Genomic DNA, 25,061 nt, shown 5'->3' with positions numbered 1-25,061 from the left:
TGTTTACTTCCGCCGGATGTCCCGCTCTGAAGTTCCGGCAGGAGGAGGATGTTCAAATACTTTGTTCCGCTTGGAATAAACGTCCTTCTTTCTTCCTAAAACCTATTTAAATGTACCAAACTGAGCCATAAATACATAAACAGCGTGTTACAAATAATAAAGGAGAGAAAATGGAAAGAAAAGGCCTCGTTCAGGTTTTTATCCATAATGAATCATATCCATTCTACTACTGATCATTCATATACTCAACACCAAAGAGTCTGACGTGAATGAATACTAACACACGGCTTTATTTTATTGTTTGATGTGGGTCTAAAATAAATGAGGAATTACACACGCTGTTCATTAAATGTGTTTGTGGCGTGCTCAGAGTCTTCATTGGTGGAAATCAGATCAAACTTCAGGATCTTCGACGTATTACTGCTGTGTGATTTTTATTACTATTAATGAAATGGATGAAAAGCTGACCCTGAGTAAATGTGGTTATCCCAGCTGGACTTTTGTCAAAGCTGGAGAAGAAAAAACCCTCAGTGATCCCGTATGTGTCAGCAGTATGGGAACAATTGAGACCCATTTTCTCTAAACACAGCGTCTTTGTGGCTTTTAAACCACAAAACAGGTGAACTCAGGTGCCTGTCCACATTCATGAGTGATGCAGTCATGCTGTAAAGTCCTGTTAATGTTTCTGCGGTTGCATCAGTAACTTCTTTCTTCCGTCGCTCCAGACGTCCCACAGCAGGAGGTCTGTGAGGAGGAGGAGGAGGAGGTTCTCCCTGAGCAGCAGCTCTGGAACCAGGAGAGGCGCTCCAGTGTGGAGCAGGAGGAACCAGAAGCTCCACAGATTAAAGAGGAAGAGGAGGAACTGTGCAGCAGTCAGGAGGGAGAGCAGCTGGGACTGAAGGAGGAGCCTGGTACCTTTATGGTGACTGCTGCTGAGGAAGGAGAGCACAGTGAACCAGGAGGAGACGGGGAGCAGCTCCTCTGTGATGACTCTCCTCAAAGTGAAAGCACAGATGAAGAATCCAGCAAGTGTGAAGAGTCAGGGTTAAGTGAAACTGTGACCTCAGTGCCAAAGAAGAGGAAGAAGCGAGACAGACGTCAGGATGATGTGGAGAGCTGGACTGTGTCAGAGAGTCCCTGCAATGCTGCCACAGGTAGAGAGTCTGATGTTTGCCAAAAATCCATCAAGAGTCAGGCCCAAAGAAAGAAACTTGTTTAAATCCTTCAAAACATGTGGGAAAAGCTTCAGGTTGAAAAAGACCTGGAAACGCCACTTGAGAACTCTCACTGGTGAGAGGCCACATCCTTGTGAAACACTCGAAAAGTGTTTTGGTATACCACAGGAACGTCTGTAACCAGAGGTTTGTTGAACATGAAGGCTTTCAGCGCAAAAGGAATTTGATGGACCACATGAGGACTCTCACAGGTGAGAGGCTGTAGTTGTACCATTGTAATCACACTCTTAGAGATGGAAGACACTGAGCTGGTCCCAAGCCAGCTAAGACATAGAGTCTCTCCATCGTCCAGATGCCTGAGGACCACAGCGAGTGCAGGAGACCTGAGAGCTGCTGAGGGATCTCTGCTACAGAGTCAGTGAGTGATGGCTTAAGATGTTCACTAGGTGACAGACTTGACGTGAGCACAGAATGGAAATGTGGACACCCAGGCTGGGATCTTCAGGGAAAGGTGAGACGAGGCAGCCGTCTATGAGCAGATCTCCAGTCTGCTGAGTGAAACATGCATTCGTGTTGCAAAGCGACACAGTGAAACATGTAGCGCTTGAACTTCAGGTGCGTGGCTCAAGCCGGGACGCTGTCATCCTGAAGGCAGAAGCTGGAAAACATCCAGGAAACATCCTCTTCATCATAACTGAATCTAATGATCCATCTTTGATCCTGAGAGCCTCTGTGATCCAGGCTGCTCGGCATCCACACAAACCTTTGCAGGACCGAAGGCTTTTGATTATTTCATACAAACTATCACAAACAACAGCTGTGAGCTGCGTGGTGATCATATCAAAGGAAATATTCTGACACCGAGGGCTGGACGTTGGCATCACACGCAGGTACAAAGGAGACCTTTATCTGCTCTCACCTGTGCTGAGCAGACACCTGTCCTACATGCTGATATGAGCCCTGAAAGTTTACCCAGAATGCACTTTGTGTGTGAAGCTTCATGCAGGGAATTATGACAACCAGATCAAACATCCAGGTTCCTGCTCCTCTGCGTCACACAGCCATAGGTCCAACACTCCCACACTCACAGATGTTCAGTCTCTTGGAGTGGATGTAAAACTGATCTGAGTTCAGTTTCTAACAGAGCCTGTAACCGTGGGACACACCAAAGAGATTAGGTGTGTTTTAGTTTGGACATAGAGCACAGACCGATCTCTGACAGCTTACCCTCCAAATTATCTGCTTTTTCAACCAAAGGTCTGACACTTTGAATTCAATGCCTAAAAATCTTTATTTGCAAAGTGCTTTTCACAGAAAAAACTAAAATAACATAAATAAAAGTGCCGAAATGTGTGGTTTCCATTAATTTGGTAGTAATTCAACAGAAAGCCCGTTTAAATAATGAAGTTTAAAGCTGTGACTTTTATTGTGAAAGCGCTGACAGGAAGAGGCTGTGTTTCGCCGGTGTGCTTTGACCTCGGAGCTGTTCGGAGCGGCTCGGCTCTGCTCGCTCCACCTTCGTCCCTCCCCTGGCCGGAGCGGAGTGAGATGCGTCCCGGAGCCTGAGGCGTTCGGACGAGTCAGAGCCGGACGCGGAGCTTTCAGGCGGGGAGCCTCCGGAGAGACACCGCGCCGTCTGTCGCACTGAAACCGGGTGTAGGTGCACTGCTGGCGGCTTCGCCTCCAGCTGCCTGCCGCTGAAAGCTGCAGGACTGAGACATGTACCAGGTCCAGGTGAGCTCATACCTGAGATTTTATGTTTCTGGAGGGCTTAAAGAAATGACTCTGTGTTGTTGTCCCCACACCATCATCATCATCATCATCATCATCATTCTTATGTCTGCTGAGTTTTCATCTGCATAAATAAAGGATGTAAAAGTCCCTGCATAAAACTGACTGACTGCAGCTTCTGCTGTGACAGATATTTCCGCGTTTTACATTTGCAGATCAGCCTGCTTCCTGTGTTTAGAAAGTGAACATCAGCACTTTTATTGATCACTTTCTTCCATTTTTAATGGAACAGCTTAATGCTGCACCTGACATTATTATAACCTGCGATGTGTTCCTGAATGATCTGGACCTCTGATGTTTTCTCTTTGCTCCATAAGATCTGAGAACAGAATCCACGGTTATTCACTGCTCCACAGAAAACATCGTCTTCCTTCGTTTGTTAAACGTCTCAAAGCGTTCAGGTTTAATATGAACGTTACATATGAGATTACAGCTTCACAGCTGAAATATGAAACTGACCTCAGTCCCAGAGTTGAACCTGTCAGGGTGTGAAAGTTTCTTTAGTGTTCTATTAAGATTAAAAAGAGTCCTGTAAACCATCGCTGTGACTAATCAGGCAAAGTTCAGCTGCTGACGACCGCCTCCGTCATTCTTCTAACCTGGTGAAGCTTTTCGTCGTGTAGCGTGTCTAAATGTCGTTTTAGTGGAGTCACTGTTGTGAGCAGCAGAGGAGGCATGAGACCTGTGTTTGTGTTTGTTGTCACTGGATCAGCATCAGGAGCACACCAGGCTGGAGTGTTTTTGATCCACTCAGCAGCAAACAGAAGTGAAGTCCTGACCTTCCTCTTTGTGTCATCATAAAAACTCCAGCAGCGACTGTCAGAGACATTTCAGGCTGTGGTGCTTTAACAGCACTGACCGGGTTCTCCATGTTCCTGTGTGGGTTCTCTCTGGGTTCCTCCTAACAACACAAAGGCAGATTAAGTGTTTGGATGTTAGGTTATCTGTTCAGCTGGGAGAGGATCCAGCCACCCTGAACCGGATAAAAAGAAGAAGATGAACGGATGGATGGATGGATATTTGGTTGGTTGGATGGATGGATGCATGGATGGATGGTTGGTTGGTTGAACAGATGGATGGACAGATGGATGGACGGTAGAGCAGGGCGATATGGCCAAAAATATTTATCACGATATATATTTGAAAATTTGCGATAACGATATAACCGACGATATAATTGATGCGAGACAAAATACAACTCCACAACATTACTAGCGCAAAAAGACAACCTTCCATTTATTTTCACTTAAACAAGAAGCTGGTTTTTATGTACATTAAAGCTTTATAAAAATGTAACAGTGCAAATGCAAATTCCTTGCTGAAAGTTAAACCAAAAGGCATTTCCAGTAGAAATGGGCTGACATATCCTGAGCATAACCATGTTTAATATCCACTGAAGTTAAAAAGAGCTGCTTTGCAGCATTAAACTGCAGTGTGCAGTACGCATTTTTCGGACCATAAGGTGCACGGGATTATAAGGCACATTAAGCGAAACAAAGCAGTCAGATAAGTCAAACTTTATTAAACTCATTCTTCTTGCTTCCTCCACTTCTGTACCATTGATTCATTAATGTTGATTTCTCTGGCAGCTGCTCTATTCCCATGTTGTTGCAGTATATTAATGACTAACCTCGTATTGTGGATGGATTATCTCAGTTGTTCTGACTGAAGTTTGGTCCGTTTACAGCATCCTGCTATGCGATTGCATTTGTCTCCAACCATGAGGAACCTTCACGTTAACTTTTATGGAGTGGAAAAAGTGTTAGTGTTCGTCCTCCAGCTTCACTGTTTATGTTATGCTAACATAGCTGCGTCGCTAGCGATCACGTAGCACATCATTATATCAGAATCAGAATCAGAATCAGAATACTTTATTGATCCCTGGGGGAAATTATTTTTTGTTACAGTGCTCCATTTTAAACCAACATTAAGACAAGACAGACAATACGCTAACTAAGAATAGTACAATATATACATATATATACATACATACATACATACATACATACATACATACATACATAAGTCACTTATAAATAAATATTTGGAAAAGAAACATGTGTAGTTGTAGCAGCAAACAGTGTGTTAAGTGGATGCGTTGTACAGGGAGATGGCCACAGGCAGGAATGATTTCCTGTGTCGTTCAGTGGTGCTTTTCGGTAATCTCAGTCTCTCACTGAACGAGCTCCTGTGACTGACCAACATGTCATGGAGTGGGTGGGAGGTGTTATCCAACATTGTCTTTATCTTGGACAGCATCCGCCTCTCCGACACCACCTTGAGGGAGTCCAGCTCCATCCCCACAACATTGCTGGCCTTACGGATCAGTTTATTAAGTCTGTTGGCATCTGCGACCCTCAGCCTGCTCCCCCAGCATGCAACAGCATAGAGGATCGCACTGGCCACCACAGACTCATAGAAAATCCTCAGCATTTTCTGGCAGATGTTGAAGGACCTCAGTCGCCTCAAAAAATAGAGACGACTCTGGCCCTTCCTGTAAAGTGCTGTGGTGTTTTTAGCCCAGTCCAGTTTATTGTCAATGTGTACTCCAAGGTATTTATAGTCCTCCACAATGTCAACACTGACCCCCTGGATTGAAACAGGGGTCAAGTGTTTCCTGGTCTTCCTGAAGTCCACGATCAGTTCCTTGGTCTTTGCCACGTTGAGCTGCAGATGATTCTGCTCACACCACGTGACAAAGGAGTCGACCACAGCCCGGTACTCTGTCTCATCATCCCTGCTGATGCATCCAACCACCGCAGAGTCATCAGAAAACTTCTGAAGATGGCAGGTCTCTGTGCAGTGGCTGAAGTCTGTGGTGTAGAGGGTGAAGAGGAAGGGGGAGAGGACAGTCCCCTGTGGTGCCCCTGTGTTGCTAATCACCTTGTCAGACACACACTGTGGGAGACGTACATATTGTGGTCTTCCTGTCAGGTAATCAACAATCCAGGACACCAGAGAAGCATCCACCTGCATCGCTGCTAACTTATCACCCAGGAGGGTCGGCCTGATGGTGTTGAAAGCACTGGAAAAGTCAAAAAACATGACCCTCACAGTGCTCGCCGGCTGGTCCAGATGGGTGTAGACACGATTGAGCAGGTAGATGATGGCGTCCTCTGTTCCGAGACGAGGCTGATAAGCGAACTGAAGGGGATCCAGATGTGGTCTTACTATGGGTCGCAGCTGGTCCAGGATGAGCCTTTCCAGGGTCTTCATGATGTGGGAGGTCAGTGCCACGGGCCTGTAATCCTGGGGGCCACTGGGACGAGGCGTCTTTGGTACAGGGACGAGGCATGATGTCTTCCACATCACCGGGACCCTCTGCAGACTCAGACTCAGCATAAACAGTTTATGAAAGACTCCACACAGCTGGGGGGCACAGGCCTTGAGGACAAGGGGACTCACTCCGTCTGGTCCAGCAGACTTGCCTGAGTGAAGTCTCCTCATTTGCATCTCAACCTGGTATTGAGTGAAGGTGATGGGTGGGGGAGGGGTGTCAGGAATCTCACAGGAGGCAACATGTGAAGAGAGAGGCTGGCACAGTGGTGTGGCTCTGGATTCCAGGCTGACTGCAGGTGAGGTTGTGGGGGTGGGAGCAGACACTGTGGTGTCGAATCTATTGAAAAACAGATTCAACTCGTCGGCTCTATTCTCACCTCCCTCAGCTCCCCTGCTGTTGGTTGGCCTGAATCCAGTGATGGTCTTCATGCCCCTCCACACCTCTCTCATGCTGTTCTGCTGGAGTTTCCACTCCAGCTTCCTCCTGTAATTGTCCTTAGCCTCTCTGATCTTGTCCTTTAGTAACACCTGGACCTTCCTCACCTCCTCTTTGTTGCCCCCTCTGAAAGCCCTCTTCTTGTTGTTGAGGAGGGCTTTGATGTCCTTAGTCACCCACGGCTTGTTATTTGGGTAACAATGAACAGTCTGAGCTGGAACAATGGAGTCGGTGCAGAAAGTTATGTAGTCTGTGATACACTCAGTAAGCCCATTGATGTCCTCGGCGTGAGGCTCACAGAGTGTTTCCCAGTCGGTCACCTCGAAACAGCCCTGTAGTTCCGCTATTGCCTCCTCTGACCACCTCCTAACAGTCCTGGTGGTCACAGGTTCCCTCCTCACAATTGGCACATAGCGGGGGGTGAGGTGAATCAGGTTATGATCTGACCTACCAAGTGGGGGGAGGGAGGAGGAGCTGTATGCATCCTTGACGTTAGCATACAGTAAGTCTAAAGTTTTCTCTCCCCTGGTGGGACAGTCCACATATTGTTTGAATGTTGGTAGTGTATTGTCCAGTGATACATGGTTGAAGTCACCCGAGATCACAATAAAGGCACTCGGGTGCTGAGTCTGTAGCCGAGCTATGGCAGAGTGGATAGTGTCACATGCAGCTGTGGGGTTAGCAGAGGGGGGAACATAAACAGCCACCAAGATGACGTGAGAGAATTCCCTGGGTAAATAATACGGCCTGAGTCCAACAGCACACAGTTCAGTGTCCGGGCAACAAATCCTTTCTTTGATTGTTATGTTGGCAGGGTTACACCACCGGTTGTTAACTATACCAGCTAGCCCAACTTCAGTAACCCTACAAACGTCACTGCTGTTTAGTTTCCTGTCTTCATTTATGTTGGACGTGATAGCAGAGCTGTACGTTTGAATGCTTCAGAAATCTCTCAGTCAGAACATGCTATATCAGGCTACATTTCACTGTGTGTTATACTTGTATAACTATGCATGTGACAAATAAAGAACCTTGAACCTTAGGTAACTAGCGAAACTAGCGAGCTAACTTCCGCTAGCTTCCTGCTAGCTTCTAACTCCGTTAAATGTAATAAATTTTGTTTTCATGGATGCCTGGAAGTTAAACTTCATAGTTACACCTGGTAAAGCAGCAATGCTGATCGTTTTATTAAAGATGAAGGAATTTAGACAGTTTTTAACTCTCAGTGATGCTGCAGTGTTGTTTGACCTGAACGATACGGACTTTAGGACCCAGATTACTCCCAGCTTTAAGAGCATCTTAGTCCGACAAATACGACAATAACCACGGCCGCTTGCATGTTCTGCAAAAAAAATGTGCTTTGTTGTGTATCTGACGGACAAACACCAAACCAGTTCCACATCACGGAAGTTGCACCATTTTTACAAACCAATCCTGGTTCATCTGTTTCACTCAACAATCGGCCATGTGCGTATGAAAACAAAGGCAGTGCGCATGCGCGTTTTACTCATATTCTATCGCGATATTTCATTTTCCTATCGTTGCCTAACATTATACCGGTATTACCGTGAACGGTATGATATGGCCCAGCCCTAGTGGACGGTTGGTTGGTTGAACAGATGGCTGGATTAGAGCTGGGCGATATATCGAGTTTTTAAAAAATATCGATATATTTTTATACGAGATATAAGATGTGACAATATCGTTTATATCGATATAGTCTATGTTACGTTATAATTATACTTGCGGAGCTGCAAGTTTGCCTCTCTTTCGTCCACTTTCGTCTTTACGCAACGTTACTCGGCCTCGCCTCTCCTTCACTGAACACAACTCCCCCTCCTCCCCCATCGCTTCACCTGCAGGAAGCGACAAGATGGACACGGCAAATCTCCGTTAACGAGTTACTGCGCATCGCCCCGTGCGTGGGGCTGGACGGCGTCAACGTGTTAGCTAGCTAACCACGCTAACGAGCTAACCACGCTAACGCCATGCAGCCCAGAGGTGCTGCACGGACTAAAATCCTTTCATTTTCTCAAAAGTTGACAGCGCGCCTTATGTATGAATTCTGGTTGTGCTTGATGGCCGCGAACCGATTTTATGTGGAACACGGCGCTCAGCAATCTGTCAAAAAATGTTTTAGTACGACTTTGGTAAGCTACGGAGCTGCAGCGCTTGATGGATTGTCAGAGCATTACGGCTGAGCCTCGCGGAGTGATACGTACTGTGCTTCAACGTAATATTACCTTACTGTGTATAAGGACCATAAATGGCACCAAGAGACGTGGTTGCGAAGCGGATTAAAAACTCCAGGCTGTCAGTCACGCAGTACAAGTTGGGAACAGAGCAGCTGTGAAATCTGTCTTTGTTATAGTGCTCGTCTTTTAGTTTACATTTTGACTGCACATTTGTGAGCTTTTTGTTATGCACAAAAACAACATTGTTTTCTTTTATTTATGGAGCATTATTATTTAATAAATGCTCATAATTTATTTTTGAGTAAATTTTATGTACATCTGCTCTATGTTAATAAAAGTGCCTGTGTGACATCTGGGACACAGTTTTGACTAAGAACTCTCTTTTTGTTCTTACTTTATGGCTTTAAAAAAAAATATCGAGATATATATCTTATATCGCCATCCAGCTAAAAAATATCGAGATATGAATTTTGGGTCATATCGCCCAGCCCTAGGCTGGATGGATGGTTGGTTGAATGGATGGATGGATGGATGGATGAATGGTCGGATGGATAGGTGAAAGGTTGGATGGATGATCGGTTGGATGAATTGATGGACCGTTGGATGGACGGTTGGTTGGATGGATGGACGGTAGGATAGATGGTTGGTTGAATGGATGAATGGATGGATGGATAGTTGGATGGATGGACGGACAGATGGATGGATGGTTGGTTGAACAGATGGATGGATAGATGGTTGGTTGAATGGATGAATGGATGGATAGATGGATGACCGGTTGGATGAATTGATGGACGGTTGGATGGATGGACGGTTGGATAGATGGTTGGTTGAATGGATGGATGGATAGATGGACAGATGGATGGATGGATGGATAGTTGGATGGATGACCAGATGGATGGACGGACAGATGGATGGATGGTTGGTTGAATGGATGGATTAACGGTTGGATGGATGGACAGATGGATGGATGGTTGGTTGAATGGATGGATGGATGGATGGATGGATGGATGGATGAACGGTTGGATGGGTGGACGAACGGTTGGATGGGTGGACAGATGGATGGATGGATGGATGGATGGATGGATAGATGGATGAACGGTTGGATCGATAGATGGATGAACAGTTGGATGGGTGGACAGATGGATGGATGGATAGGTGAACGGTTGGATGGATGACCGGTTGGATGAATTGATGGACGGTTGGTTGGATGGATGTCCATCTGTGCTGGCAGATGGGCCTTCTGAGGGCTGTGGTTTGGGTTTTCAGTTCTGGTCAGCGACCGTGATGTGAAATGCTGAATGAATGACACGTTTCAGCACAAGGAGAAAAAGTTTGTGGGAGAAATATTTTTACTTGACAATCAGGCAGCGTTTGCTGTGAACAAAGCATCACATGTAAAAAGAGTAAAAAAGGAAGTGGGGTGTTGAAAATCAGATATTGTGATCATAAGAGGTGCTGGACTGGTCTCTCCGATGCTTCTGCAGAGAAATGTTTTTGTTGCTCAAATGTCTGTGAATCAGAAAGTGGTGGAAGTGGATGTCACAGCTCAGCATTCAGAGTCAAATGAATGAAATGCATCTGCGGGATCAGAGGAGCTCTGAGAGGATCCAGTTGAGGGAGGGTTCAGCATCTGCCCAGAGCACCCCCTGGACCATTTCATGTCCTGACCCCGGGGCAGAGCTGGGACTCACCTGCTGGAGGATGTCTGGGCTTCTGTGCTCAGACTGCGGCCTGCAGAACTGTGGGAATCTGCCTGTGATGCTCCTGCAGGGACTGAAACAATGTGCAGGTTGTCATCGGTGGAGGGTCGTAAAGCTGCCGCAGAGCAGGCAGATTTATGATTTAATCACTGCACTGTGACAAACCGCCGCTCTCGCTGCTCCATCATCATTTCCAAACAGCTTCAGCTCCACGTGTAGAGCTCTGGCCACCCCAGAGGTTTCTCTCACTTCCAGTTCCTCCTGTGAAACTCCGTCTTTAAAGACAGAATCAGGACACTTTTTCATCACAGAAGCACCAATAAGTTAATATTTAAATAATGTTTTTAATGTAGGGAAAAATAGTCCTTCAAACACCAGCAAATAGACTGATCCCGGATGGGGCGATCAGCAGAGAAACAGGCAGACAATACAATTCAATAAAATGCTGAGCTGCACAGAAAATCATTTCCTTACGTTTCACAGGTCGATGCTCAGCTTCCTGACTCATAATCACACTTCAGTTGTTTGGATTATACACGCTGACACATTTTAGCATTTTTATTTCATTATTTTTCATCTGACTGACTAGCAGAAAATTCGCTTTCATTTTGAAAGGGCAGCCGCTGCCATCCCCGGGCCGTCTCCGGCCGTCCTGCAGCTGGTGGTCCTGGTTCTGCTCTGAAGCTGAGAGCTCCAGGGTCGGTCTAACAAGAACCTGCAGCAGGTGGAGAACTGGGTCACGTGAGGCTACGCAGAGCTCAGCCTGCAGAGTGAGGACGAGGAGACGGAGCTGGTGCCCGGTTGAGGGCTCTCCTCCCCACAAACGTCCCCACCCAGTGTTTCTCTCCCTGTCATTGAACACTGTGAGTGAGTATCTGCCCCTCCTCTGTGGAGGAGTGTGAACATCTCGGGAGGGCGCTCGGCTGGAGAAAGGGCACGTCCGCCCTCATTACCAGTGTGAATGTGAGGAAGGAGAGAATCAAAGAGCATCACAGAGAGCTTCCCAGGGCTCCACTTCCACAGTGAAGACTGCTCAGAAGGACCTAACGGACCGTACTATGCAAACATCTGGAGCATTGCTTTATATGTTGCAGGGAAAATGGGCAATTAGTGCAACGAGTCATTGAAATGTGTGCAAACAGACATGGAAGCACGGTATATCAGGCAACAAGAGAGACCACAAGTCTCAGATTTGGGCTGAGCTTCGTCCTGCAGCTCAGTGAGAGCTCTCCGAGCTGAAAGGATCCTTCATTAACACTGAAGTAGAGTTTTAGGCCTCACACTTCTGCTTTTGCTCCATTTCAACCAGCTTTCAAACATGGAGTAAGCGAGCTCAGCGACTGTATGATGCTGCCGCCATGTTTCTCCACCTGTGGTGCATTCATGGTCGTGTGGTCTCATACGTTTGTTCATTAACTTCGGTGAAAGGGAAGCTTCAGCAGTGCTGCTGCAGGAAGTGTTCAGCCTGATCCCAGTGACAAACACACATGCACACAGCCTCCTGGGAGATTGTGGTTTTCGGTCCACTGAGCAGAGTGGCGTGCTGCAGATGTGAGGCGGAGTTTACGAGGTCATGTCTCAGGTGTTCGTGATTCCTCTGAATCGACTTCACCTGTGCACACTGAGCGAGACAGAAGCAAACAGCTGGCACGCAGTTAAACACTAGAAATATCTGACGCCTCAGTGACCGCCCAGTCTTCAGGGGCGGGGTCAGAGTGTTTTGGAAAAGACCAAACGAGGCCAGTAAAGTTTCAGTGGTCATCAGCAGCACCTGTGAGTCCGTCTGAGGACGAGGGGTTTTCCACCCACCTGTCAGAACTACCATGTGTGTTTATGTCAAAGGTGTCTGGCTGGTGCTAGCAGACTGCCTGTCCTGGCAATTCGTGGCAAATATGAAAGATCAAAGCGATTTTACACTGAAGATGGTGGGGCAGCGGTGTGTTTGAGAGCATTGCCGTTGTTTACACCCAGACTCTTTGTTGCCCTGAGCTCGAGCGCGTTTGCAGGCTGCCGCTCGGCGTCCTCTGCTGTAGTTACAGTACGGCTGGAGCTGGGAGAGCCACGGGGGGAAACTCATCCAAGATTAATTAGCAGCAGCGCTGCGGGAGGATCTGAATCTCTCTGGGGTCAGCTCACGTCCTTGGCACAGTTTCCCCACCACGCCTGAACCTGCGCTTTATTTACTGAGCGACACTAAAGGCATCACCCCTCCACCTCCCCCAGCATCCGCCCGTCTGACAGCAGACTTCTGTTTATGTGATCAGCTGTTACAGCCGCTTCATGGCCCATGTTTCATAAAAAAAACACGCAAAGTGTGATGGAGGGCAGCTCTCAGACTCCCCGTGACTAATAGGTACTGCAGTATCAGCAGAGTACTGCAGTAGTCTGGCTGCACACTGAGGATGTGCTGCAGCAGCACTGATGGAGGACTGTTTGCTCAGCACAACAGCAGGTTATTTATAGTCTGACAGCATCTCCACAACACACACACAGAGTGAGGGAGAGAGAACAGAGAGATGGAGACAGATACGTTCTCAGTTTCTACTGTGTGTCTTCTATTTTTACAGTAGAATCACAGTAGAACCATGTAGTCCGGCTGACATCCTTCCTGGTTGAATAATCTGATCACTGATGCTCTCTGAACTACTCTTTTGAGTCATCATGGATTTACTCCTCAGTAAAAAGTTACCCATTACTTTAGTTGCTCCGCTGCTCTGTCAGCTCTTGGAGAGCAGGAACTGTCCCACTGATGCAGGATGACATCACAAAAACTGTCCAATCACTGTGTAACGCTTGAAATGTGTCCTTATCTCAAGTACCTTTAGAGCGCGGCGTGAGGCTGCCCTACACCTGAGTCTGGAGTCAGAGCGTCCACTCACGTAAACATGACCTCAGAGTGATGTCATATATGTTGGAGCCACCTCTGAACGTGGCGTGCCCCTCGGTCACTCGCTGTAGCGTGATGTCTGTGTTAAGCGAGTCATCCATTAATGATGGTGGTGGTGGGGCGCTGCTGCTTTCGGCCTCCATCACGGCTCTAATAATAAAACTGCAGATGATGTTTTATTGATTACAGCTGCCGAGTTCACAGAGGCGCGTTTCGCTCTCAGCTCGCCTTCCTCTGCCCGCTGGCGCTCGTCACGACTCGCCATTCCTCCCTCTGAACGGCAGCAGGTGAACCAGCTCACCTGTCGTACCTGAGCTGCAGGTTCCTCAGGGCCGGGTCAGAGTTTTAGTGGATCGGACCTTATCGCGGTTCTCGTGCCTGAATTATATTTATTCACAGATGTATTTTGCTGAGGTTAGTCCAGGTTTCAGGGAGCTGGATGTCTTTGGATGTCTGTTACGTTTCCATTTACGCCAGATGTTACTGCCCATGTGCAGTAGAGTGATGGTCAGAGAGAGCTGAGCTTAGCTGTCTTCAGCAGCTAAAGCCTCTTTGGGGGGAAACTCCCACTGGGTTTAAATCTGGGACCCTCTGCCATCTGACCTTAGAACTGAAGAAGCTTCTCGGATGAGAGGTGAAACATCTTCGAGCAACTTAAAGAAGTCCAGACGCTTTTCTTCGCAAGCTCCTTTGACATCACAGAGCCATCTCGTTTACGTATGACTTCCCTCTGCAGAATAAAACAGAATGGCTCTCGTTTGGCCCTGGGCGAAGGCCGTCGCACTTTTCTCCTCTCCCTTATCTTCCCTGCTTAGTTCTTGTGTCCTTGTCTCGTCTCGTGTGTATTACTTTCCCTGAACACTCTCTCACAGTCTGTTTCTAAAACCTAAAGAGAATTATGGATTTGATCAACTGGTCTCTGAATGCTATTGACACCCTTTAACGAGAAGTCTGGGCTCGGGAGAGCTCGAGTGCCCTGGAGGGACTTTCCCTGCCGGATACATGATGGACGGGTGGCAGACATGGAGGATCGTGTGCTTGGCGGGACTGTCGATCGAGGATGCTGAAGATATCTACCTGTGGTCTCAAGGCTGGAGCCGAACAGCAACACCCTGATAACGACTGTGTTTAGACTGTTCTTCCCATTCCATGCAAGGCCACCTGGGTTGGCTGGAAGACTGTTTACTGAGCCTGGCGGGGCAAAGGACACTGTGTCAGCTGAACTCTGGACACGCACACACACACTGATACACACTCGTCCCCCCTCCTCTTCCAAACGCCTTCGATGCTTGTTGCCTCCTGGGAACACGGCGGATCTGAGCCCGCACTGGAATGGTAGCACTGGTCAGGATGGCTGCTGTGCTGCTTCGGATGACTCCTCACTAGGGCCGCCACAAACGATTATTGTGATAGTCGACTAATCAGATCATCATCCATTGGACGTGAAACTACAGCTTATTGCACCAGCAGCATCTGCTCTTATATAACTATCATTAGCTTACAGCTTTAAGCTTTTAAGGTGCTAACTAAAAATAAAGACAAGATGATAGTTTATTAAATTTTAATGAAATTTGCAGATTGTTTCGGTGAAGTTTAATAAACTCCTTGCTATCTAAAATATAACAGGACACCGGAGTAAATTCTGGAGCATCTCACACTTCTGATAATCAGCTGTCTGCTTGACGTTTATTCAGCTGTGTAAAAACTTTAATCTCAGCCAAACCGATTTACTCAGGAACAAATAAAATACTGAAAAAGCCAAACAATAACATTTTAAGTTATCTAAGTGACTCATATATCATGTTTAACCTGAGTAGCGAAAGACGGCGGTGGGTTTGAAAACGATTTGCCGGGAGTCCGGTGTTCTCACGGCTCTAGTTAGCCTAGCCCCCGGCTAGCTATCGAGCTAGTGGGTAACAGACGTCTCCGAAAACGTCGGAGCGCTTTTGAAAATATGTGGTGTCCTGATAAACTGAGCAGATATTTGAGGTTTACACAGCTACATTCTCGCCTGAAAATATGTTAAACGTTTATTTTGTGACCCAGAAAGAATAATAAGAGTAACATTAAAACTAACTAGCTGCCGCCATTGTTGGAAACTGAGCTGGGCTGCGCTATGAATTCTGGGACACAGCTTCTTCTTCTTCGGGGTTTAACGGCAGCTGGCATCCTTGTACATGCAGTGCTGCCATCTTCTGTTTCAGTCCGTTATTACACTCTTAAATCCTGCCACTTATTCCTGCGTCTTTTGGGATCTTACAAAGCTTCAAACGGCGCGTCGACTATTAAATCAGTCGTCGACGAGTCTGATAGTCGACGTAATCGTGGCAGCCCTACTCCTCACCCCCCACCCGACCCTGTGGCTGGTCACGTGCTCCATAATGTTGTGCTGTGGACATTTATGTGCTTTCTGTGCAGAGGAGTTTTTTGTTTCCTGTTCTTGTGCTGTCCTCCCAGGAGCCCAGCATGAGTAGAGGTCTCTTTTTTTCCTCTTGTACTTTCCCATCGTTGTGTATATTTCAGTGTTTTTCTGTAATGTTACCGATCTCCGACCTGTGTCCCCATGTGATGTCTGTGTTGTGTGTGTAGGGTTGGGGGGGGGGCCCATTTCACTGCAGGGCAACCTGCACGTGGCGAATAAAGCCTTGATTGATTGATTGATTGATTGATTGATTGATTGATTGATTGTTCTAGAAATTCTTCAGATAAACTTTAATGTGAATTATTTACGGACCTGCTGCGAGCGGCAGAAAGATCGGGTACAGGTGGACAGCGTGCACAGATGAGAGCTCTGGTGAGTCTCCTCGTTTTCAGCTTCAGATCAGAAACGTCCTCGTCGCCACTGAGCCGGACGGAAAAGCTGCCAGCGTGAAACCTGAAGCCTTTCCGCACAGACTGACACAACATCACGACTCGCCGCCTCTGGCTCCGCCCATCACGGCGACCCTGCCCGTCTGCCTGTCGTAGGGGAAAAGGTTGTTGCTGAAGGAGCTTCCTGGTAAAAAAGACATCCTCTGAAGGGAACCCCTTCCTCCCCGTGATGACCAAGGTTGGCATGACCACCATAGTTGTTTGTTCCCCCTCGCAGCTCGACATTTAGTTCCTGCTCACAGCAAGCAGGTCAAAGGTCAGCGCGTTTACTGCTCTGCTGAAACATTTCTTTGTGCATCACGGTCCCGCCGCCGCTGTCAGACTTCTCAGGTTTAGTCTGAGTGAACAACCGTCTTATTCCCGTCTGCAGAGTACGCAGTTTTCAGTGTGATCATGTCACCGACCTTTGACCCTCCGCTCTGCTGCAGCTGCCGTTACTGTGCTCCGCTCAGAGAGAAACTTCATCGCTGCCAGCTGCCGCACCTTCACACAGCTGCGGCGCTGCGATTCCCCACGCTGTCCCCGGCTTTTAAACGCAGCACCAAAGTCATTTAGCTCTGACCGCTCTCCTCTTTCCTCCTCGTCGACACTTTTACCGGACGCTCACTGTAACCCTAAGCCCACTGAAAAATGATCTGAATATCATCTGTCAGCGACAGGAAGACAGAACAGTGTCGTCGGTGTGTTTGTTGTGTCAGATGAACTCTGAGGATGAGCTGAAAGACCTCACCAGGCCGGAAAAGGAGACCTCGTCCTTCGTCCTGGGCACAGAGTCGGATCCCTGCTGGAGTTCGGGAGAGTTTTCTGTTCCAGACACGGCAGTGAGGATTCACCGAGGTCATCGAAACCTTTAAAACTAAAGCAGCAGGATGAACATGTGCAGGAAGCTGGGAAGATTCGTGACTCACACAACTGTGAGACCGATTCATCCCCGATGACAAAGGAACGCCCTGAAACAGCAAACGCCTCCTTGGCCATTCTTCCTGCGACGTGGTCAGGAAGTCATCCAGCGACGTTACGGTTTTAAGCATCGCTCTGTGTCACATCCAGACTTTTCCCTCCACTTTTCCTGGTTCAGCTGATAAAACTCTGAAGCTGTTTTATCTCTGGATTATCCTCCCATCTCATTCTGGATTTATGATCTCGGATATGTTTCCTGATCCGTGCTGTTTCATATCCTTTTTCCTTTGGGCCTTTATTCTGAAGCGATCAGTTCACAGTGAATCTGCGCGGTGCTGCTCGCCTCTTCACGGGATTAAACATGTGGCGCACACAGCGCTGTGGATTAGGATTAGGAAGGCACATAAAATAATCTGTGATCTGGCATCAGACTGGGATTTAACACTTCCCAGAATGCTTCAGAGCTGGCAGGCAGCAGAGCGGCCTGTTGGGCACATCTGTCCACCGGTGTTTTCAAAGGAGCTTGCAAAGAAAAGCGTCTGGACTTCTTTAAGTTGCTTGAAGACGTTTCATCCGAGAAGCTTCTTCAGTTCTAAGGTCAACTGGCCGAGAGTCCCACTGGGTTTAAATCTGGGACTCTCCACCATTTGACCTTTGAACTGAAGAAGCTTCTCGGATGAAACGTCTTCAGGAAACTTAAAGAAGTCCAGACGCTTTTCTTTGCAAGCTCCTTTGACTACGATGACCTGGATGACTGAGAACCTTCACAGACATATCCACCGGTGTTTCCACACCAGCTGGCTCCTCTGCAGGTGTAACAGAGCCCGGTCAGAGCCGGGAGCGCACCGCGCCCACGGATTGCGCCTGCGGTGCAGAACGCGGCGCCTCATTTGCTGCTCGAGCGGTGCTGAAGGTTTGCTGTGACACAGGCATGTGCTCCATCACACGGTTGGTGTTTTGCAGGCCGTTTTCAGCCTCTCCTGCTCCCTCAGCAGCGGCTCGGATGAACGAGACATTCACCGGTGAAATCAGCGGCAGCTGTGATTCATTTGTGTGTCTGAGTCGTGCCGCTGTGAGGAGGCTCCGCTCAGACACCAGCGTGTGGAGGCGACGTGTTTGTGCCTCATTCAGACACATTCATTACCTTTGGACCAGTTATCTCATCATCCTTTCATAATGTGACAGGCTCGCTCTGCCGCGCCGGCTTCCTGCAATCACTGCAGGGCCCTAAAAGCTGCTCCGCCTCCTCCGCTCCATCCTGTCACCTGACTGAGCCGTCCTTTTAAAAGCAGCCGGCGTAGATTTCTGCTTCATGTTTTAGCTTCACTTTCACAGGTCCTGACAGAGTGTAACCATAGCTGATGGTGTCAAACGTGACCTCTGACCTCTGGACACGAAGCCACCCAGAGACATGCAGAGTCCTACGTAGCAGCGAACTCATCTTTAGTTGTTAAGAGTCTCTGTCTCTCCTCCACAGCGTGTCTTTATCCTGTCCTTCTCCAGCAGATGGCCCCGCCCCTCGCTGAGCCTGGTTCTTCCTGTTCAAAGGGAGTTTTTCCTTCCCACTGTCACCAAAGCACTTGCTCATGGGGGTCATATGATTGTTGGGTTTCTCTGCATTGTTGTGGAGTCTTTACCTTACAGTATGTGCCTTGGGGTGGGGGGTTATTGTGTTATTGCGTCTCCTCGGCGGTCTGCTCTAACCCGTTGTTTCTGCCCTCCAGCTGGTCGGGGAGCAGCAGGAGAGCCGGCCCCTACTGAGCCCCTCCATCGATGACTTCCTGTCGGAGACCCGGAGCGACACCCCCTCCGCCCGACCGCTCACCTCCAACACAGCAGGTAGACTCCCGCTAATTACCACCTCCTCCCGTCCTTCCCCTCCCCTCGTCTTCCACAGCTCAGCGGGGCTCCACCTCCTCCTCCACCTCCTCCTCCTGCTCAGTGTGAGGATTCTTTTTCAGCCCTCGTGCAGGAGAAACGAGGGGAAACATTATTGATCCATTTCTGTTTTATTTAATTTGCTAAACATGACTGAGCTGTGAGAAGAAACCTCCTCCTCTAACCTCCCCTCATTCTGATCTCCTCTCTTTTCTTGCACTCTAACTTTCCGCCCTTGGCCGTCCTCCTTCCTCCTCTGTGAACCATCTGTCACCTCCGACTCAGCAGGTACACCGGCCATTAATTAGCACCTCTGACCTCCTCTGTCCTCCTGTCTGCTCTGTCCTCCTCCTCACATTAAACTCAGGCTGCTGTGCTGCTTCTTTCTGCATTTACATAAAAACTGTCGACGTGTCAGGAGGAGGAAGAGGAGCCCCGCTGAGCTGTGGAAGACGAGGGGAGGGGAAGGACGGGAGGAGGTGGTGTGGCTGAAATTCTATCTGATCCGAGCCTGGGCTCCGGGCTGCAGGGAGACGCTCAGAGGTCACAGAGTCACGCGTTCTGTTATTGGTCGTGGATCAATTCAAACTTTATTCGTCTTTGAGCGCGGTGACAAGAACATGTCTGAGCGCTGCTGTAACCCTCCTCTAACACCGCTGAAGGCTCGATGGTTAAACTCACTGATGAGGGTGGGTGGACACGGACGCCTCCTCACAGCCACCTCCTCCAGCTCGTGGACGCCGTGATGAACGAACGCTGCAGGTCGGCCAGAGCGTCTCAGTCCCAGCTGGTCGTGCGTGTAGGAGGCGCCCTGTCCTAACCGAGCTCGTCGGCCTCCGAGGCTGAGCCGAGGCAGTAAATCTGTTTTAAATAACCTCGAAACTGTGATGCTGTGAGTACTCGGAGTACTCTGAGTACTGTGAGTACTCTGAGCACTAATCTTCTGACTTCTGAGTTAAATATTGTTATTGTCTGTTATCCACACCAAAGTGAAGGGCCGACCGCTCTCACAGACACTGAGCCTGTCGGGGTAACGAGTCCACCTCTCCCGCTGTCTGCAGTTCTGTCCACAGCTCTGGATCTGGTGGACCTCAGCGAGCTGGGGGAGAGCAGCGGGGGGAGCAACAAGGAGCGGAGGAGGAGCCCTCTGAGGAAGAAGGGCAGCTCGAAGAGTCCGCGACGCCGAGCCAAACCCGAGGAGACGGAGCTGATCCAGGTGCAGGTGGAACACCTGCCCGCTAGTCCCAGAACACCTGAGAGGATCTCCCTGGACTCAGGTGAGTCTCAGAGAGCAGCCTGAACCCGACGCCATCATCATCATCAGTTTTTAATCACGTGACAGCGAGGAGGCGAGCGGCTGAGTCTCTGTGTTCGTGGATCTAAAAGGCGAGACAAGGCCAGCGAGCAGGGTCTGTGTTCAGTTCTCAGGTGATCCGCTCACCTTGATTAGCAGGTGAGGCAGCAGACTGACCCCGCCTCCTTCAGACCACAGTCACATGACCAAAGACGGTTTCAATCTCTCAACCTGAGCTTCACTGAGTTTGATCCCTGTGGAGGGATTGTGCGTCTTCTAGAGACGCCCCGGGAGAAAAGCCGATTACAACATGTAGTCATATTTATTACTGAAAGTGCACGCCGTCATCCACAGCTGCAGCAACATCTGGCCCAGAGACGCTCAAACCTGCAGCTCAGCCTGAGAGCAGGAGGAGCAGGAGCTGTGAACGATGGGAAAGTGTCTTCATCATAAATTCATCGTCGTAAATAAGCCCGAGCATGAAATGACGCGGCTTGTTCCAGCACGTGTGAGCTGCTGCCTCCTGAGGACTGAACGCCGTCTCGCCACGCTGGACCTGTCAGACCTCAAAGCTCGCAGCGTGAGCCTTTCTTTGCCCTCAGGCGTCCACAGGTACCCACAGCTCCGGGTTCATCCGTGGACCTGTTTCTGAGACTGTGGCAGATTTTCAGCTTTAATTTGTCATTGACGAATAAATCAGCTAAAAGTGTGGCTCTGCCCCACGTCTGCTATAAAGCCATCTATCAATACACTCAGGCCTTCATCACTTTGGTTCTCACTGCTTCATTTCATTAAAAGCTTTAAACTCACCGAGTCGTGAGGAGCAGCATCTTTAATCGCAGCTTTTACTGTGATGAGTTCCCACTTCCTGTTTACACCCAGCTGCACTTCCCATGTTGTGTTTTTACTGGCTGAAGCTTGTCTCATCTTCATTACTGATAAACACACACACCAGGAATAATAATGGGACCTCAGGTATGTTGTTGTGTTTGCAGTCAGCCTGTCGTCTCCTCTGGAGAAATGGGAGGAGGTGAACCTGGACGTGGAGGACGGCGGGCGCAGGAGGAGATACGAGAAGAGATGCACCTCCCATCACTCGTCCAGTGAACTGCTGTGGTAACGTAGCTCTGCATGACCCCGGCTCAGAATGACCTCACACTGGGCTCGTCCTCTGTCTCAAACTCGCAGTTTTAGCTCCGCCCACTTTGAACCAGCTTCCTGCACAAACAGAACATCTGAGTTTCTAAACTTGGGATCACCATAAAAGGGTATCTGTACTCTCTGGCATCACACAGGTCCGAGAGTAGAAAGGTGGAGGCGGAGCTTCTGGCTCACCTGAAGACACTGACAAAATTAGGACCAGCAGGTCCCCTTTAACACTGTGCTGTTCTCCTTCAGGTCGGCAGAGTTTAAAACCGACCCGCTGACCAAGAACAGCTTCAACATCCACAGCTTCGACGACCTCGACTTCATTTCTTCAACGCAGGTCAGCCACTGCTCATGCTGCAAATACTACTGCAGTACTGCATCTGCTCACCCGTGTGCGAGTACACACTGCGGGTGCTGCCCTGGAGACCCTGGTGTGGTCACGGTGAGTTTGGCTGCTGCAGCTCAGCCTCGCGCTCGCCTCATCGTGACCTTTGAACCACGGCACGATGTTAGCGAGTGCTCTGACTGAGAGGTGAGTGCCAAAAGTGACTGAGATCAGGCCCGGTGTGTCTGCCATCTGTAGTGACAGTGTGCAGTTCAGGCAGCCTGGGAGAAACGAGTGCAGACCGCTGGAGGTTAGCCGAGGAGCATCAGATGCAGCTGTGACTTTGTCCCAGTCACTTTGTTTTCCTTCACACTGACCTGCTGCTGTGTGTGCACGTGTGTGTGTGTGTGTGTGTGTGTGTGTGTGTGTGTGTGTGTGTGCGCGCGTGCGCGGGCTTTCAGGACTGCGGGGCGTCCCGGCAGCGCAGACGGACTCGCTCTCTGCTGCTCAGGAACGAGTCTCTGGAGGACGAGTTTGTCCGGGCGAAAGCTGCTGTGGAGGTAAGAACACGCTGACACGGGCGTCCTCGGCTGTATCCCAATCCAGGGTCTGCAGCCTTAAAGGCCGCATTTCAAGGCCGATTACGTCACAGCGACGCGCCGAAGGCTGTCCCAATTCAAAGGCTGCTCGAAATGCGGCCCTCAAATGCGTCCTTCATTCCCCTGAATTTTAAGGACGTGGTGGTTTAGACTTTGTGGCCCAATATATCCCAGAATGCATAGCGCGGCGGTGGGTGTGGATAATTTTGCCAAAAAAAAACGGAAGATGAGGGGCGGCCGAAGAGTAAACTTTAAGTAAGTACTGAATATTATGTCACTTATTTATGTGCAAATATTTAATAACGAAGAACATTAAACATTACTGTTGGCCACATGTCGGCAAAGTCACGTGACATCAGTGACGTTTGTACTAACTTGGTTTTAAAGCCTTTATTTTAAAATACACGCCGTTCAATAGCTGAGCTTAATCTCACAGAGAATGATCAAAGCTCATGTAGAAACAAACAAATGAACAGAAGATTTTCTCCTTCATTTCTGTCAAACACAGCTGTATGACACGTTTCCAGCTGTTACTATCATGGTTGCTAGGCAACCTGGGCAGCGCAACGGAGGCTAGACCGTCCCACTTCACAAGCCTCGCACTTCCGGCCTTAGCGGTCTTTGAGTACGCGGCCCTTGAGGATCGTTGAGGCTGCAGACCCTGAATTGGGACACAGCCCTCGTCACACTGATGTCACGAACGAACGCTCCTCACGCCGAGCCCCGCCTCCTCGCTCCCCCGTCTCCTCGCTCTGAGTCTCGTCTGTGACATACTGACAGGAGGAAACTCTCGTCTTCTTGTCTTGCCGCTCAGAGTCAGCTGATGCTCAGAAACAGATGGCGTGTACTTCCTGTCACCTGAGCGTCCGCAGGTGTTCTCAGATCAGTTTTGCTGTGAGGTCTCTGCGATTCACCTGCAGCTTCATCAGTTGTGTTTCATTCGAGCGTGAGGATGATGATGATTTATCGTTTTATTAACATCGATGTCGCTGACGCCGAGTCTGACAGCGTGCAGCTGAGTGCAGGTAACGCGGTGAAAACCCGCACGTGACGTGAAAGCGTGACTCTTCTTCGCCCGGCCGGTGTCCTCCTGCAGGACGTTCTGCCTGCTGCGCTGCCTCCTCTCTGAAGCTGATTGGCTCTGACAGCACTGATATTCACGGCGGCTCAAGACGCTCTGGTCCAGTAACCAGACGCGCCGCTTTCATATTCATGGCAGACGAGTGTTTAATGATGGACGGCGTCCTGATCCAGTATTTATACGGCGCTGCACATTTAAACTGTGACCTTTCACGTGTGCATAAATCCCACCGCTGCCCTGCACACATTACTGTTCCCGGCCATACTGCAGCGTGCAGGAAACAACACTGGATATTTATTTTAAAGACGTGTGGCAGCACAGACCAGGTCCTCATGTCTGAGTGAAAAACTAGTTCATGCATTTATTACTTCCAGGCTGGACGACTGTAATTCATTATTATCAGGATGTCCTAAAAACTCCCTGAAAAGCCTTCAGCTGATCCAAAATGCTGCAGCAAGAGTCCTGACAGGGACTAGAAAGAGAGAGCAGATTTCTCCTGTTTTGGCTTCCTGTTAAATCCAGAATTAAAATCCTGCTCCTCACATACAAGGTGAGGCAAACCGACCGAGTCCCTGTTTAGAGGGTGAAGCTGTGGGTTCGCTGCTCTGCAGTCCTGTCGTCACAAACTGCGAGGTCACAGATACGAACGGCAGAGAGGAGCGTCCTCTGCAGGTGGCCCGGCTGTCGGAGTAGAGCTCCTGCTGCTCCTCCCCATTGAAAGGAGTCAGCTGCGTCAAAAGCCTAAAAGAGAAAGGAGGTGGGCGAGGAGGTCTGAGCCTCTGTGCTCTGCGTGAGCCGGGCGTGGGTACGCCATGGCGGTCTGAGCTGTTTACCTTTCAGCATCTGTCTGTCTACTTCCTGTCTGACAGTCGGACACAGAGTTCTGGGACAAGATGCAGGCTGAGTGGGAGGAGCTCGCTCGGAGGAACTGGCTGGAGGACTCCGAGGACCAGCAGCCGGTCCCGCCCACTGTCTCACCTGCAGAGAAGGTGAGCTCAGAACAAGCCTCCAGATAGAAACACACACACACACAGTCGTGTTTTCATATCTCAGTGAGGACATCTCATTGACATAATGCTTTCCCAGCTGCTTACCCAAACCTAACCATAACCTAACTGTAACCCTGACACATTTCGTCCCCATTAGGGCTGTTGGTCCCCACAGGTATAGTAACATGCCAAATTGTGGTCCCCACAAAGATATGTAAATGTGGCATACACACACAGACAATCTGGAAAAACAGGAAAAATCCCAGAATTCCAGAAAGCACTGAGTGAAAGTTGGATTCACACAAACCAACGTTTGAGACGAACGAGCGTGAGCTGTCAGTGTCTCCGCAGCAGCTCGGTGAATACTGCAGACGTGTGCGTGACGACATTTCAGATTCCTCCAGTCTTACTCTGAGCAGTTAGCGCTGCAGTTAGCGCTGCAGCGCGACGCTAACGCCGCAGATCGAGTCTGTGACACCGGAGGTGACCCGAGGGGGGACGAGCAAAAAGGC

At 49.1% G+C, this 25,061-nt stretch overlaps 2 protein-coding genes across 2 annotated transcripts in view; both read left to right on the top strand.

Moving 5' to 3' along the window:
- Window positions 1-1,234, top strand: part of LOC113010249 (zinc finger protein 391-like) — a 33,008-nt gene extending 31,774 nt beyond the window's left edge. The window contains exon 3 of the mRNA XM_026149245.1: window positions 726-1,234. Coding sequence (XP_026005030.1) covers window positions 726-1,219 — 494 coding nt within the window. The 3' untranslated portion in view covers window positions 1,220-1,234. The remainder of the gene's footprint in view (window positions 1-725) is intronic.
- A 1,372-nt stretch (window positions 1,235-2,606) lies between these two features.
- The window catches only part of pex5lb (peroxisomal biogenesis factor 5-like b), a 29,744-nt gene continuing 7,289 nt past the window's right edge, over window positions 2,607-25,061 (top strand). Inside the window, exons 1-7 of the mRNA XM_026149222.1 lie at window positions 2,607-2,909; window positions 18,959-19,073; window positions 20,174-20,389; window positions 21,402-21,522; window positions 21,805-21,892; window positions 22,342-22,440; window positions 24,430-24,549. Coding sequence (XP_026005007.1) covers window positions 2,895-2,909; window positions 18,959-19,073; window positions 20,174-20,389; window positions 21,402-21,522; window positions 21,805-21,892; window positions 22,342-22,440; window positions 24,430-24,549 — 774 coding nt within the window. The 5' untranslated portion in view covers window positions 2,607-2,894. The remainder of the gene's footprint in view (window positions 2,910-18,958; window positions 19,074-20,173; window positions 20,390-21,401; window positions 21,523-21,804; window positions 21,893-22,341; window positions 22,441-24,429; window positions 24,550-25,061) is intronic.

This window comes from Astatotilapia calliptera, chromosome 18 (assembly GCF_900246225.1).
Source record: "Astatotilapia calliptera chromosome 18, fAstCal1.2, whole genome shotgun sequence".
Lineage (NCBI taxonomy): Eukaryota > Metazoa > Chordata > Actinopteri > Cichliformes > Cichlidae > Astatotilapia > Astatotilapia calliptera.
This window is presented reverse-complemented; position numbering and strand designations above follow the sequence as displayed.